We start from the raw sequence: 14,953 nt of genomic DNA on the forward strand, positions 1-14,953 counted from the left end.
GTTATAAATTGATTTGCATTTTAATGAGTGAAATAAGTATTTGATCCCCTAGCAATCAGCAAGATTTCTGGCTCCCAGGTGTCTTCTATACAGGTAACAAGCTGAGATTAGGAGCACTCTCTTAAAGGGAGTGCTCCTAATCTCAATTTGTTACCTGTATAAAAGACACCTGTGGTGGGGGCACCCAAGCCGAGTCACAGTTCTGTGTGTCCATTCAGACACGAAGCCCCGGCCCTGCCCCTTCTCTCCCCAGATTGGCTAACTGACTTTGAATTGACAGCCGCGAGAGCCAATCATTAAGATTGCATTAAGATAAAAAAAAACTTCTGCCTTTACAACTCCTTTGACAACTTCAGCCCAGGAAGAATTTACCTCCTTCCTGACCAGAGCACTTTTTGCTATTCGACACTGCGTTGCTTTAACTGACAATTGCGCGGTCGTGTGACGTGGCTCTCAAACAAAATTGATGCCTTTTTTTCCCACAAATAGAGCTTTCTTTTGGTGGTATTTGATAACCTCTGCGGTTTTTATTTTTTGCGCTATAAACAAAAAAATAGCGACAATTTTGAAAAAAACACATTATTTTTTACTTTTTGCTATAATAAATATTGCCAAAAAATATATAAAAAAACATTTTTTTTCCTCAGTTTTTAAAAAAAATTGCAATAAGCATTTATTGATTGGTTTGCGCAAAAGTTATAGCGTCTACAAAATAGGGGATAGTTTTATGGCATTTTTATTGATATTTTTTTTTTACTAGTAATGGTGGCGATCAGCGATTTTTTTATCATGACTGCGACGTTATGGCGGACACATTGGATAATTTTGACACATTTTTGGGACCACTGGCATTAATACAGCGATCAATGCTAACAAATTGCATTGATTACTGTAAAAATGTCACTGGCAGTGAAGGGCTTAACCAATAGGTGGCACTGTAGGGGTTAAAGCGGTTGTATACCCGCTGTCTTTTTTTTTTTTTTTTACACCTGCAAGGAAAAAGGCATAATGAGCTAGTATGCACCGCATTCTAGCTCATTATGAGATACTTACCTTAGAACGAGGCGCCGGAATCTCACCTGGTCCACGCCGAGGGAGCTGACATCTCCCCTCGGCGTGTCTTCCGGGTATCGCGGCTCCGGCGCTGTGAGTGGCCGGAGTCGCGATGTCGTCGCTCCCGCGCATGTGCGCGGGAGACTTCTGCCCGGCAAGCTCCGGAGTTTGCCGGGCCGAGAGTCCCCTGTGCGCATGTGCCGCTGCAGTCAGCGACTCATTGCGAGGGGAATATCTCCTAAACCTTACAGGTTTAGGAGATATTTTTTTTACCTACAGGTAAGCCTTATTATAGGCTTACCTGTAGGTAAAAGTTACAAATAAAGGTATACAACCACTTTAAGTGTGTCCTAGGGAGTGATTCTAACTGTGGGGGGGAGGGGCTGTGTGTGACACATCACTGATCACCGCTCCCGATTATAGGGAGCGGTGATCAGTGTCAGTGTCATTAGGCAGAACGGGGAGATGCTTATATTAGCACCTCCCCGTTCTTCCTCACCGTGAGACGATCGCGGGTATGTCTGCGGACATCGAGTCCACGGGACCCACGATCCCGGTCATGGAGCTCCCAGCTGGCGCGCCCGCGAGTCACCTCTTAAAGGGCAACGTACAGGTACGTTAATCTGCCTGTACGTGCCCTTCTGCCGCAGTATATCTGCGTGAGGAGGTTGGGAAGCGGTTAAGTCACAATAGGGGCAAACATTTTTTTTTTACATTTTTGGATTCATTGGGTAAAGGAGGGTGTTTTGCCATCTGTATCTTACTGGGAAGATTACTCTTCACTTCCTGTTCCATAGCCAAAATATGAAGTCAGAGGAATTCCCATCAAAGTGAGAAAATCCCTTGTGTCACCAGAGCTGGGGTCCTAATTGAAAGATTTCCCCACTATTCCTGTTTTGGTGACAACCTAAAATTAGTGATTTTCTTTCACTTTTACTCTTGGTGATAACAGTAAACAGGACAGATAGAGGGGGTGAATCTCCCTAATAGGTACACAGACAGCAATACAAACCTGGCAGGTGTTCTAATCCGTTTCTACTCCATCCAAAACTATAAAATGTTTTTCCTTCAGTTATACTTTAACACTGAACCTCTGGTCTTACCTCTTAACCTGACCCTAACACTTAACCCTAAAGCTTACTCTAACCTTACCCAAAATTAAAGTGACACTTCAAACAAACAGCTACATATACAGTTCAAATGCATATAGGTTTCTGATTTTATCAACCAAAGGATTTGTCATGTTGGTGAATGATTATTCTAGCTAATGTAAAAGCTTACCCAACACCTTTCCCCACATGTTCCAATTAACCCATTACTATGATGGGTTGCCTTATTGGATAACAGAAATGTGTGGTAGGTGGGTGGATGGGCAAACTCCATCATTACTAAAATGCGCCAGAGCTTTGCCTACTAAAGTGTATCAAAACACAAAAGCAAAAATTTAATAAACTGCAGCTCATCAGACCTTAACCACTTCCCTCCCGCCATATAGGAAAATGATGGCTGGAAAGTGGTTGCATTATCCTGACTGGGCATCATAACCTGGATAACCAGGATAATCTGCTTGCGCACGCCCATCGGTGGTGTGGTGTGTCAATCTGACACATCGCATCTCTGATCCCTGTAAAGAGCCTGACGTAGGCTCTGGATCATGTGATCAGCTGTGTCCAGTCACAGCTCTTCACATTGTAACTTGGAAGTGCCGTTGATCGTCTTTTCCTCTACTCGCGCTGAGAAGTCAAGAGTAGAGGAGAGCCGTTCGGCTGCTCTCCTGACAGGAGCGGTCTGCGCTGATAATCAGTGCATTGATTATCAGTGCAGACCCATCGAGGGTGCCCACTAGAGCTCACCAGGGATGCCCACTAGAGCTCACCAGGGATGCCAATAAGTGCCAATCAGTGCCCATTGAAATGTCAATCTGTGTCCATCAGTGATTGCCTGTCAGTGCCTCCTAATCAGTGCTGCCTATCATATCATCTATCAGTGCCCATCAGTGCCGCCTATCAGTACCCATCAGTGCCGCCTATCACTGCCACCTATGAGTGCCCATCAGTGCCACCTGTCAGTGCTGCATATCAGTGCCATCTGTCAGTGCCCATCAGTGCTGCTTATGAATGTCGCCTATCAGTGCCCAATCAGTGCTGCATATAAGTGCCTCATCATCAGTGCCCATCAGTGCCACCTCATCAGTGCCGGTCAGTGCAGCCTCTTCAGTGAAGGATTACTTTTACTTATTACTTAATTACTTATTTACAAAGTTTTGTAACAGAAACAAAGAAAACCTTTTTTTTTTTTCAAAATTTTCAGTATTTTTTTATTTGTAGCGCAAAAAATAAAAAACCCAGTGGTGATCAAATACCACCAAAAGAAAGCTCTATTTGTGGGAAAAAAATGATAACATTTTTGTTTGGATACAGTGTTAAATGACCGCGCAATTGTCATCCAAATTGCGTCAGCGCTGAAAGCTGAAAATTGGCCTGGGCAGGAAGGGGGAAGTGTCCTGTATTGAAGTGGTATTTGGTGGCTGAATAAATATTTTGCCAACTATCTGGATAACTGTTTAGGTCCACATCCCTGATAAATGTAGCAAAAAGAGAGTACCTCAGGAGTTGGACTTTGAAGGACCAAGAACAGTTGAATATATCAAAAAAGTACAAAATATATTAAGACAAATATACAGACAGTGATTGGTAAAAAAATTGGTTGATCAATAAAAGCAAATAACATGGGATAAAGTGGGCAACATGGAATCAAACCACTAAATGAACCTAAGGATCTACTGTCAAGGGTAAGACAGAGGAGATCTATTCCGATGCGTTTCAACAGAAATAGGTAACATCTTCTTCAGGGACAGTAGGTTATGTGGCTCCAGCTTTATGCAAACTCAATCACATATATGAATGATTCAACCAATGGAGATCAAAGCTCAGAACAAGAGGGTAGAGACCCCTGGAGTGACAACAAACAGGCAGGGAAAGAGGAGAGCACCAGGAGTGACCCCAAATGTAAACCGCAGGCCTCCTAAAGGGTCCAGAGCCCCCGAAGGACCAATGTGCATGAAGCACTGATGTCAAGCATGTATGTCATATGGGACACTGGATGACTATGACAATTAGAGGGGATCTTAGCTTCAGGGCCATATATTTGCAACATCCCCGATGGAAAGGGAAAGATAGGCAGTCTTAATTGAGTATAGACCAATTATATCTATCTGTTTAACCTGAGCATATCTTGTTGTGCATCAAAACAGCGGTGAAGCTGCTGTCTCCCCAATACGTCTGTCCCTGAAGAAGATGTTCACCTATTTCTGTTGAAACGCATCGGAATAGAACGCCTCTGTCTTACCCTTGACAGTAGATCCTTAGGTTCATTTAGTGGTTTGATTCCATGTTGCTCACTGTATCCCATGTTCTTTGTTTTTATTGATCAACCAACTTTTTTACCAATCACTGTCTGTATATTTGTCTTAATAAATGTTGTACTTTTTTGATATATTCAACTGTTCTTGGTACTTCAAAGTCCCACTCCTGAGGTACTCTCTTTTTGCTATGGTAGCTGCATTAGCTTGTTTTTTTCATGCTTGTTCCACTTTCTGTCCTATGATGACAAACCTCAACCACTGTACTGTATCTTTGGAGCAGCAGCGTTGTCACCCTGGGACAGTGTTAGAGAGCTAAAACTGGGAAAAACGCTAACTGATAAGAGTACAGCACAGGCAAGAAGCACAGGATGTTATCAGTTTACAAGCTTTCTGGCAGGATCAACAAGAATCTGTTGTACACATTGAACATAGTTACATAGTTAGTATGGTTGAAAAAAGACACAAAGTCCATCCAGTTCAACCAATAAAAAGGGGAAAACAAAACAATTTTTTTTTTTTTTTTTTTACAATCCTATATACACAATTCCTTAATTCCTTCCTGATCCCCCAAGAGGCAATCGGATGATCCCTGGATCAACTTTACCTATCAATATATTAAAATACTTTCAGCGGTACAATATATTTAACAGTCCAAAAGGGAGCACGTAAGAGAGATTCATTGTTAAGGTTTGCATACAATTTAGGAATGGCCCGGCAATTGGGTGCTGAGGAGGCAATGAGAGGTTCTGTAGGTATGTGCAGGCATCTCTAGGTAAAAAAATACTTATATACTGTATGTATTCCCACTCTAAATGTAACTGTTTACCTGGAGTCTCACCTAAAAGTGAATCTAATGGTAAAACATTTATTCTCTAATGCATTCCTTGCATTAAGGTAAAAAATGTTTTGCCACTAGCTGTGCCCTTCCCCCTAAACACTTACCTGAGTCCTGTATTGATCCAGCGCTGTGCTCGTCTGCCGGTCTTCTCTCCTCTCACCCCCCTCTCACAAGCTTGGCTGAGAGCAGTGGAAGCCATTGGCTACTGCTGAAGTCAGTCAGATCCTGTGAGCAGAGACTCCTAGGGTCCTTTGACTATTCCACCAGGATATTTCAATGTGCGGCTTCTCACCATCTTGAATATCTCCTTGGCTGTCTGGCCAGGCAACCTCAGTCTGTTCCTGGAACCTGCCGTCCATGCTTTCAAAGGATGACACTGTGAGGCTTGGGCCTTTTACTTTTTGACAGACTGGTCTTCATTTGTAAAACTGTTTTTGGGCACTGTTACCTCGACTGACCGCCCGTTTTTTTTATTTGTACTGGACTAACTTCCCAGTGTTCTTTTTGTTGACCACATCCTGTTGTTTGGTCTATTCTTCCTAGTTAGGTAGTATGTCGTGCCACCTGTTGGGGGGTTGTTTGGCATACAGCTATTGCTGGTGTGGGCTCAGTGTCTCATTAGGTGAAGCTATTCCCCTCGGCAATGATCTCTCCTGTCTTGGTATGAGCGTCAGCATGTTGCTCTGTGGCCTTCCTTTTTTGGTAGCAGATTCCCATGTCTTGCAGGTGGTTTCATCAGAATAAGATTGGAAGACGGTCTTTCTGGTTGTCCTCTGTTCAGATCTGTCAGTGGCTGCCTGTCAGTGGTCCTCCTGTAGGATGCTTGGGCACACACGGGGGCCCGGACAGCAAGGGAAATTGGTACAGTGGGACAGGGAAGCATTTGCTGAAGGATGCCCTGTGCAGCTCTCTGCAGCAGCTGAAAGCCAGTTTTCTCCCTCCAGACAGCTTTTAGCTGCTGGAGGGAGAGACACAGACACTGGGCATCATTCTGTAATTGCTCCTCTCCCCGCCCACATCTGATGCCCCCCTGTATGCCTGGACCCCCCTCTTGCAGGCTTCCCTGTCTTGCCAGTGGCTGCAGGTACACATGGTGATATGTCACAATCAGGATGGAGAACGGGGAAAGGGCCAGTAAATATGTCATATATTAGCCACTTCTTTTTCTGAAAGGACAAAAAGTGAGCGATCGGTACTGATCACTCACTCTGTTCATTCATAACTGAAAAAGAGTAAACTTAGTTTATTATTTCAGTTTATAAATGAACAGGAGACTCTGTCTCCTGTTCATTCATCTTCAGAGGCTGCAGAAAAAGGAATGGAAGAATCTGTGCCCTCAATTCCTTTCTCTGTCTCAAAGGTGAGATATCAAGGGTCTGCTTAGACCTCTGATATCTCACCAAAGCGCCCCCCCCCCAACAGTATTGTAAAAAAAAAAATGTAACAAACATTTTTAAAATGTAAAAAATAATAACATTGTAAAAAATACATTTTAGAAAAAAAAATCATTTAAAAAAATGGTAATTAATTTGAAAAAATAATAAAGAAAATTAAGGGATCATTGATACAGGGTCTCCGGACCCTAAAGGGTGGAGCTGGAGACGTCTATTACTCTATGAGGATGCAGCGGCTGTATGGACACAGCCACAGGTCCCAATTTGATAAGTGTGCAGGTGAGATGCCCCAATACACACTGTCAGTGTTTGGAGGTCATACACCGGCAGCCACACATTTATCAAAGTAGGACCTGAGGCTCTGTTCGTACAGCTGCTGCATCCCCATAGTGTAAAATAGCCTACCTGCACACAATGGCGACCCTAGGGGGGGGCTAGAGGGGGCCCTGACCCCCCCAACATTATGCTGTGCCCCACCATGTGCCCCCCCCCCCCCCCCAAAAAAAATTTTTTTTTTTTTTTTTTTTTACAAAAAATCAATGTCTAAGAGGGAGAGAGTCCCCAGTCAGCTCCTGCGGGTGATTCCTCCCCCCTCCCTCTGCTCGCTGACACTGCATAATGCGAGCGTTCACACAACCACGGCCGCCTGATCTGCTCCTTCACCTGCATCCTCATTGGCAGGGAGAAGAGCGAGTTGCAGGAAGGACTCCACCAGGACTTTCAGTTACTGAAAAAACAGACTGATTTCTCCCGTCCTTAGGACAGGAGGACCAGCCTGTAAATTCCAAGAGATGCCAGACCAGAGCTGTCAATAGCAGGGGCAGGACAGCAAGAGGAGGCTGGGGAACCCCACAGTGGCAGAACACCAGGGCCCGGAGGCAAGACAACCTTTGCAACCCTGATAGTTCTCCCACTGCTTTGGATCCTTATATTTTCTTGATATGCTGGTGACATATATCTCTTGTTTTCTGCCACCCTGGGGGACCCCAATACAGTAGGAAGGGAGCTCACTGCAGAACATGTGAAAGGGCACGTTGTGGGGTCGTAGTAAAGGGCCCCAGGATATATATATATATATATATATATATATATATATATATATGCATTTTATAGTTGCCCCCCTACTTTTGTCCCTGTCCCCCCATGTGCCCCCCCTAAATTTGAAAGCTGGAGACGCCACTGCCTGCACACAGCAATAGCCACATAAAAAAAAAAAAACACTGATTCACATTCTACAGGCCTCTGCACTCATGTGAATGAGAGCCGAAACAGTTTTATCCTGTAGATTAAGCAGGAAATGTCTAAGTTACGTTGTGTTTGCTAATACTCATTTTAGTGTATTTTTAGTGAAAATATTGTTTTAGTATTTTCTGAGGGTGCGGGAGACCCTGTCAGGTAGGCTATACTGGACCCTGTGATTTCTAACAACAGCCCTGTTTGGATTTCCTGTCTATTTCTGCATCTCTGTGTTGCTTTAGGAGCACAGTGCACCAACGCTCTGTGTTTTTTGCTTTGTATATTGCTTTCTATCAAAACTGAGGCATGATGGGTTGAGGAACGGTTATACAGGGCCTGGCTTACAACTTTTCCATTTGACGGTTTCCCAGCCTCCTGGTGGTTTCAGTAAAACCCAACAGTTTCTGTATTCCTGTGTCCTTCAGTTGGCTTGTAGAATGGAAATGCATACCTCCCAGCCTTTTGAGATGGGAATGAGGGACACCTATCAGCAAAAGTATGCAGGCACAGGACACACCCCTTGCCACGCCCCCTTAAAGGAGAATTGTACAAAAAAACAAGATTGGTTAAACCCACAAGTGCTTTTTTTTACCACCACTATTCCTTTATATTGGCTTTTGGAATTTACAAATGCAGCAATTTAGAAATCAGATGAAAGGTTTAGCGCTGGAAAACACTTTTTGATAGATAAAAAGTGCGTTTTATATACATCTATATAGATCAGACCCAAATGAGGGACAAATGAGGAGGAATGAGGGACAGAGGGACATTGCTCCAAATCAGGGACAGTCCCTCGAAATCAGGGACAGTTGGGAGCTATGGAAATGGAAATTTTTTTTTTTTTTTCTTCGGTGGTCTGAGTAAGCACCTAGGTAATAAAAACACAGACTACCGGCTACTAGGGTTCTGCACGAGCCAGATAATAAATGCCGAAGGGCAGCAGGTTGGGTACCAGAGTCCAAGATATCAGCACTTTGCTGTTGCAGCGGAGCATGTACAGTGTAATGTCACCCATGGACTCTCAAGCTAAATATGCAAATAATAACTTTGTCCAATAGGTCCAATAAGTGCTAGCTTGTCATTTTGCTGATCTCTGACACCCTCTCTTTGGGCAGATATAAGGTGGCTCACAAGCTTCACGAGATTACGAAATATCCTTTATATCACTTACCCTGCGCCATGTCTTATTATCTCTCTTCCCCTTCGTTCTGCCACTTTATGCTGTGTGCTTTCACCGCGTCTCCTGGAAAGACTACAGGATGTCACTAGTTGCTTTGTTGTCTGCGGGATGGAACATAAAACAGCAGAGTCAAGGTGGGGCGGCAGGAGTCATTACTGCATTTCTGATTTGGTAAATCACAACTGGTTCGCTCACTTGGAACAGTTTTTTTTCCCCTACTTGCCAATGAAAGTAGGCGCGGCTACAGATTTATAAATCTAGTCATTATTTCATCACTGCTTGGAGAAGCACTTTCTTTTGTGTTGCCTGGCTGATGTTATTCAGATGTCAGAAAGTTTTAGCTGTAGACAAATCATTCCAGCACCAGACCTTTGCTGCCCCAGTTTTTAGCCTTATGCAATTTTCATATTATTGTTCAGTAAAACCTTGGATTGCAAGTAACTTGGTCTGCGAGTGTTTTACAAGACAAGCTAATTTTTTTTTTTTTATAAATTTTAACTTGATAATCAAGCGAAGTCTTGCAATACAAGTAACATCACATCACATCACAACTGAGTATAATGGGGCGTACACACGGTCGGACTTTTCAGCTACAAGAGTCCGACAGACTTTTGACAGACTTTCGACGGACTTTTGGCGGACTTTCTAACGAACGGACTTGCCTACACACGATCACACCAAAGTCCGACGGATTCGTACGTGATGACGTACACCGGACTAAAATACGGAAGTTAATAGCCAGTAGCCAATAGCTGTCCTAGCGTGGGTTTTTGTCCGTCGGACTAGCATACAGACGAGCGGATTTCTGGGTCCGGCGGAGTTACGACGTAAAGATTTGAAGCATGTTCCAAATCTAAAGTCCGTCAGATTAGCGACTGGAAAAGTCCGCTGAAAGTCCGGGGAAGCCCACACACGATCGGATTGTCTCCTGGTTTTGGTCCGTCGGCTCCGTCGGACTTTTGTAGCCGAAAAGTCCGACCGTGTGTACGCCCCATAAGGCTCAGTTCATACTGCTGCGACTTGGGATCCGACTTATGAGACTCCAAGTCGCATGACATGTGAAATCCCATGTTAGTCAATGAGAGTTGTCATAATTAGCACTACTGAAGTCGCTCTGACTTTTTTTTTTTTTTTAATCTTTTAATTAAATTTCTGACAAACAAAACAAAACACAAGACATCATACACACTGAACCAAAAATGTAATTATACAATTTCAAAATCCAATATATCAATTATTAATCCAAAAGGAAAAAGAAAAAAAAAAAAAGAAAAAATGTTTTTTTTTTTTTTTTTTTAAATAAACATTATGTTCCTTCTTTTCTCAATGACCCCAAACATTTCTCATATGGCACACCTATTATAAACAATGGCCCCCATGGGCATTCGATGCTGTATACCAGGGATATGCAATTAGCGGACCTCCAGCTGTTGCAAAACTACAAGTCCCATCATGCCTCTGCCTCTGGGTGTCATGCTTGTGGCTGTCAGAGTCTTGCTATGCCTCATGGGACTTGTAGTTCTGCAACAGCTGGAGGTCCACTAATTGCATATCCCTGCTGTATACGGTTTGTCCAGCCACTTTGCCCACACTTTATCATACTTACTAGGACAGCCCCTATTCATATAAGTATCTCTATACAGTGGAAGATTATTATTTACCAATTGTTTCCAATATAGAAGCATAGGGGACCGAGATTTCTTCCAATACAGCGCAATAGCTTTTCTTGCGTAAAAAAAGTGTTATATTAGCAAACACTCGCTCAGACACTGTAGGAAGAATAGTCTCTACCAGGCCCAGTAGACAAATAGACATTAGCTCCGACTTTAGAAAAGGTTCTTGTACTACTTCAAGGTGACTTCTATCCGACTTGTGCCCATAGACTTTAAGCTGTAAGCATGGCTGTAGATGTGTACAAGCAGAGTGGGAAAAAGGAGGCAGAGTAGGTCTGGATGGAGGAAGTTCTGTTCTTCTGTGAATGCTGCAGCAGGCATGTTATTGGTTTCTAGGATGCCAATGGGTTGGGGAGGGGGCTTAAGAGGCGACCATAGGCAGCCTTTGCTAAACTTGAGGATACGCCACTGACCCTAGCTGCAGGCCGGATAAAATCTTGTAGAGGGCCAGATGTTGCCCATGGGCCTTAGTTTGGAGACCCCTGCTCTAAGGCACCGCATACATCTACCAATTCATCTGGATTACATAAAATACATCATTAGTAACTTCATTTTTGAATCATAAATAATGATAATTTAATTAGAAAGGTGTACGTGCTTACCCAATAAGAGATTACAGATGCTCACAAAGACAACTATGGCGCATATTCATGGTCATGGAACAACTACCCAATGGAAGCCAGATCCATCCGGGTTAGGTAGTGGGGTATGGGATCACGCAATTACCAGGATGTAGAAAAATTGTTACCAATGCCAATAATCTGCGAATTTAAATTTAAATAAACTATTTTTAGGCGCTTTGCACAGCCCTGCCCTACTGCAGAGCCCTGGCTTTCAGGGCAAGAGGCCTGATATATCACTGCTGCAGTTAAGTAACACTTACAGGTCTTGTCCCTCACTTATCATGTCACTGCACATTAAAAGGAAAAGCAGCACGCTAACACAGGCTCACCTGAGGCATGGCGTCTAACTAAAAGCTGGTCTTCACCAGAGCTTCTGGTGGAAAAGTTGGGTGGGAAACCTTAGCGGTCCCAGTTTATTTTGCTGCAAGCTGTCACCAGGTTGTGGCCCTCGGTAGTTGAAACTAAACAGCTACAGTGTGGAGACTGTACATGAAATGCTATGCAGAAAAGTAGTCATTCTAGGCAGAGATCATGGGTAGGCAAGAGAGCAACAGAGAGAACATCAATAAGCAAGGCAATCGGGAAGTACATGAACTCTTTTGCACAAAGGATAGCTGGAGACAGGACACAGCCCCAGCCACTTGAAAGATTGGAGCTTAAAGTGGAGTTCCACCCGCTTTTACAACTCTTCAGCATCCCTCACTAAACTGTGCACTGTAAACGAATTGGATATTTAAAAAAAATTTTTCTCAGCACCTACTGTATATCTGCTGTATTCATTTTTCACTTCCTCCTCCCTGGCCGTGGCCCATCGCATCATTTCCTGTTTGCAATGCCTTCTGGGAAGGGGCGGCAACTTCCTCTGACACTGCCGTTGTTATGGAAACCTGACCTGAAACCTACTACACTGTTTGTGCTGCACTGAGCAAGTGCGAGATCTGCAAGGATGAGATTCAGGAAGAAATACAGTCTGGCTTCAGATGCCCACACTTAAGATGGCCACGGCCTGCTGTAAGTTTATAAAAAATAACAAACTACTGCTATAAACTAACAAAACAGACCTTAGTTTGCAGACTAACTTTACTAGAATACATTAAGCTTGTGTATTATAGGGGTATTTTTATGTAAAAAGTATCATTTCGGCCGGAACACCACTTTAAATACCCTTTTGATCAGAAGACATTACCAGTATAATTTCTGAGAATTCTGGAAGCCCTGGTAGGGATTCTGTAACTGACATCAAAAGAAATTCTGCAGGTACCATTTGAAGTCCTAGGAGGAGTACTGCGCATGCCATTGGAAGTCCTGGTAGGAGTACTGCGCATGCCATTGGAAGTCCTGGCAGGAGTACTGCGCATGCCATTGGAAATCCTGGCAGGAGAGATTCTTGATGTCCTGGCAGGGATTCTGAGTGAAGGATATCTGGAAGTACTGGAAAGGATTCTGTGAGTACCATAACATCATCTCTCTGTCACTCTGCCATCTCCTTCTATCAGCATGCACTTCAGTACAACAAATTGGCTTCTTGTGCTTTGCTTTCTCCCTCAGTCTGAACTCTACTATACAGGGACTGCATGTCACTGATACCAAGTCAAACTCAGGTTCTCACACTGCTTGCACAAAAAAATGCAATTAATAATGTAATAATGATTTCAGAGCTGCATTAATTGGTTTCTTTTATATCTGCCTGGAGTTCAACTTAATAAATACAATAAAATAATAATATAGTTTCTGTTCAAATCTACATGTAAGCAAAGGTTAGAACTCCTTTTAGGGAAACCCCTCCCTGGGGTGGACATAGTGGGTGGGGCTAGTATATCCTTTATAATCTAGATCCCAAAGAGCCTTGGCAGAGGGTGATGGGAAGGGGCTACTGCTGCTACACTGCAATATAAGCCTGTAGCCTCAGGAACCAAACCCTTTGGGGTAGGCTTGGAACATGCACTGCTGAAGAGCCCACTTATGGGGACCTGCACTCACCGGACACTTTATTAGGTACACCTGTTCGATTGCTTGGTAACACAAATTGCTAATCAGCCAATCACATGGCAGCAGCTCAATGCATTTAGGCATCTAGATGTGGTGAAGACGACTTTCTGAAGTTCAAACCGAGCATTAGAATGGGGAAGAAAGGGGATTTAAGTGAATTATAAGGTGGCATGGTTGTTGGTGCCAGAGTATTTAAAAAACTACTGATCTACTAGGATTTTCATGCACAATGATCTCTAGGGTTTACAGAGAATGATCTGAAAAAGAGAAAATATCCAGTGAGTGGCAGGTATGTGGATGAAAATGCCTTGTTGATGGCTGAGGTCAGAGGAGAATGGGCAGACTGGTTCAAGATGATAGAAAGGCAACAATAACCCAAAAAACACTTGTTACAACCAAGGTATGCAGAATACCATCTCTGAATGCACAACATATCAAACCTTGAAGCAGATGGGCTACAGCAGCAGAAGACCACACCGGGTGTTACTCCTGTTGGCTAAGAACAGGAAACTGAGGCTACAATTTGCACAGGCTCACTAAAATTGGACAAGATTGGAAAAACGTTGCCCGGTCTGATGAGTCTTGATTTCAGCTGCAACATTCAGATGGTAGGGTCAGAATTTGGCATAAACAACATGACAGCGTGGATCTATCCTGCCTTGTATCAACAGTTCAGGCTGGTGGTGTAATGGTGTGAGGGATATTTACTTGGCACACTTTGGGCCCCTTAGTACCAATTGAGCATCGTTTAAATGCCACAACCTACCTGAGTATTGTTGCTGACCATGTCCATCCCTTTATGACTACAGTGTCATCTTCTGATGGCTCCTTCCAGCAGGATAATGCACCATGTCACAAAGCTCAAATCATCTCACCACTGGTTTCTTGAACATGACAATGAGGTCACTGTACTCCAATGGCCTCCACAATCACCAGATCTCAATCCAATAGAGCACCTTTGGGATGTGGTGGAATGGGAGATTTACATCATGGATGTGCAGCCGACAAATCTGCAGCAACTGCGTGATGCTATAATGTCAATATGGACCAAAATCTCTGAGGGACATTTCCAACACCTTGTTGTATCTACAGTATGCCATGAAGAGCTAAGGCAGTTCTGAAGGCAAAAGGAATTCCAACTCGGTACTAGCAAGGTGTACCTAATAAAGTGGCCATGAGTGTGTATGAGGGCAATGGAAGAGTGGGGCGGCTATTGTATGTAATGTTGGACTGTGCAGAATTATTGATGTTGAGACAGAGAAAAATGAAGAAGGATATTTTGAATCAGAACTGTTGGTTGAAAGCAGTACTTGAAAGTTGAGCTGAAGAAAGAGTTCTCTGTGCTCAGTTGGGGGAAAATGTACTAGTCGATCATCATGTGTGAACTGGTGAATCAGGGCCCTGCTAACATGCGGGAGGTCTAAATAGGGAGAAATTCAGATAGGAATTTAATGACCAGAGTCAGCAACTGGCAAATATCACCAAAAAATGATATTAGACCGTAGCATCTGTAGCACCCTCTACCATAGGTGGGTGCTAGCATAGGATTTTTAGCTAGGAGACTGCCAGTACAGGTAAATTTAGGCAGGCCTATGCTGCAAGC

The 14,953-nt window shown here is 43.5% G+C and overlaps 1 protein-coding gene across 1 annotated transcript in view; it reads right to left on the reverse strand.

Moving 5' to 3' along the window:
* Window positions 1-9,264, reverse strand: part of LOC141113280 (protein-glutamine gamma-glutamyltransferase 5-like) — a 74,801-nt gene extending 65,537 nt beyond the window's left edge. Inside the window, exon 1 of the mRNA XM_073606307.1 lies at window positions 9,057-9,264. Within this exon, the coding sequence (XP_073462408.1) occupies window positions 9,057-9,066 (10 nt within the window). The 5' untranslated portion in view covers window positions 9,067-9,264. The remainder of the gene's footprint in view (window positions 1-9,056) is intronic.
* Between the last annotated feature and the right edge of the window lie 5,689 nt (window positions 9,265-14,953).

Source organism: Aquarana catesbeiana, linkage group LG12 (assembly GCF_042186555.1).
Source record: "Aquarana catesbeiana isolate 2022-GZ linkage group LG12, ASM4218655v1, whole genome shotgun sequence".
NCBI lineage: Eukaryota > Metazoa > Chordata > Amphibia > Anura > Ranidae > Aquarana > Aquarana catesbeiana.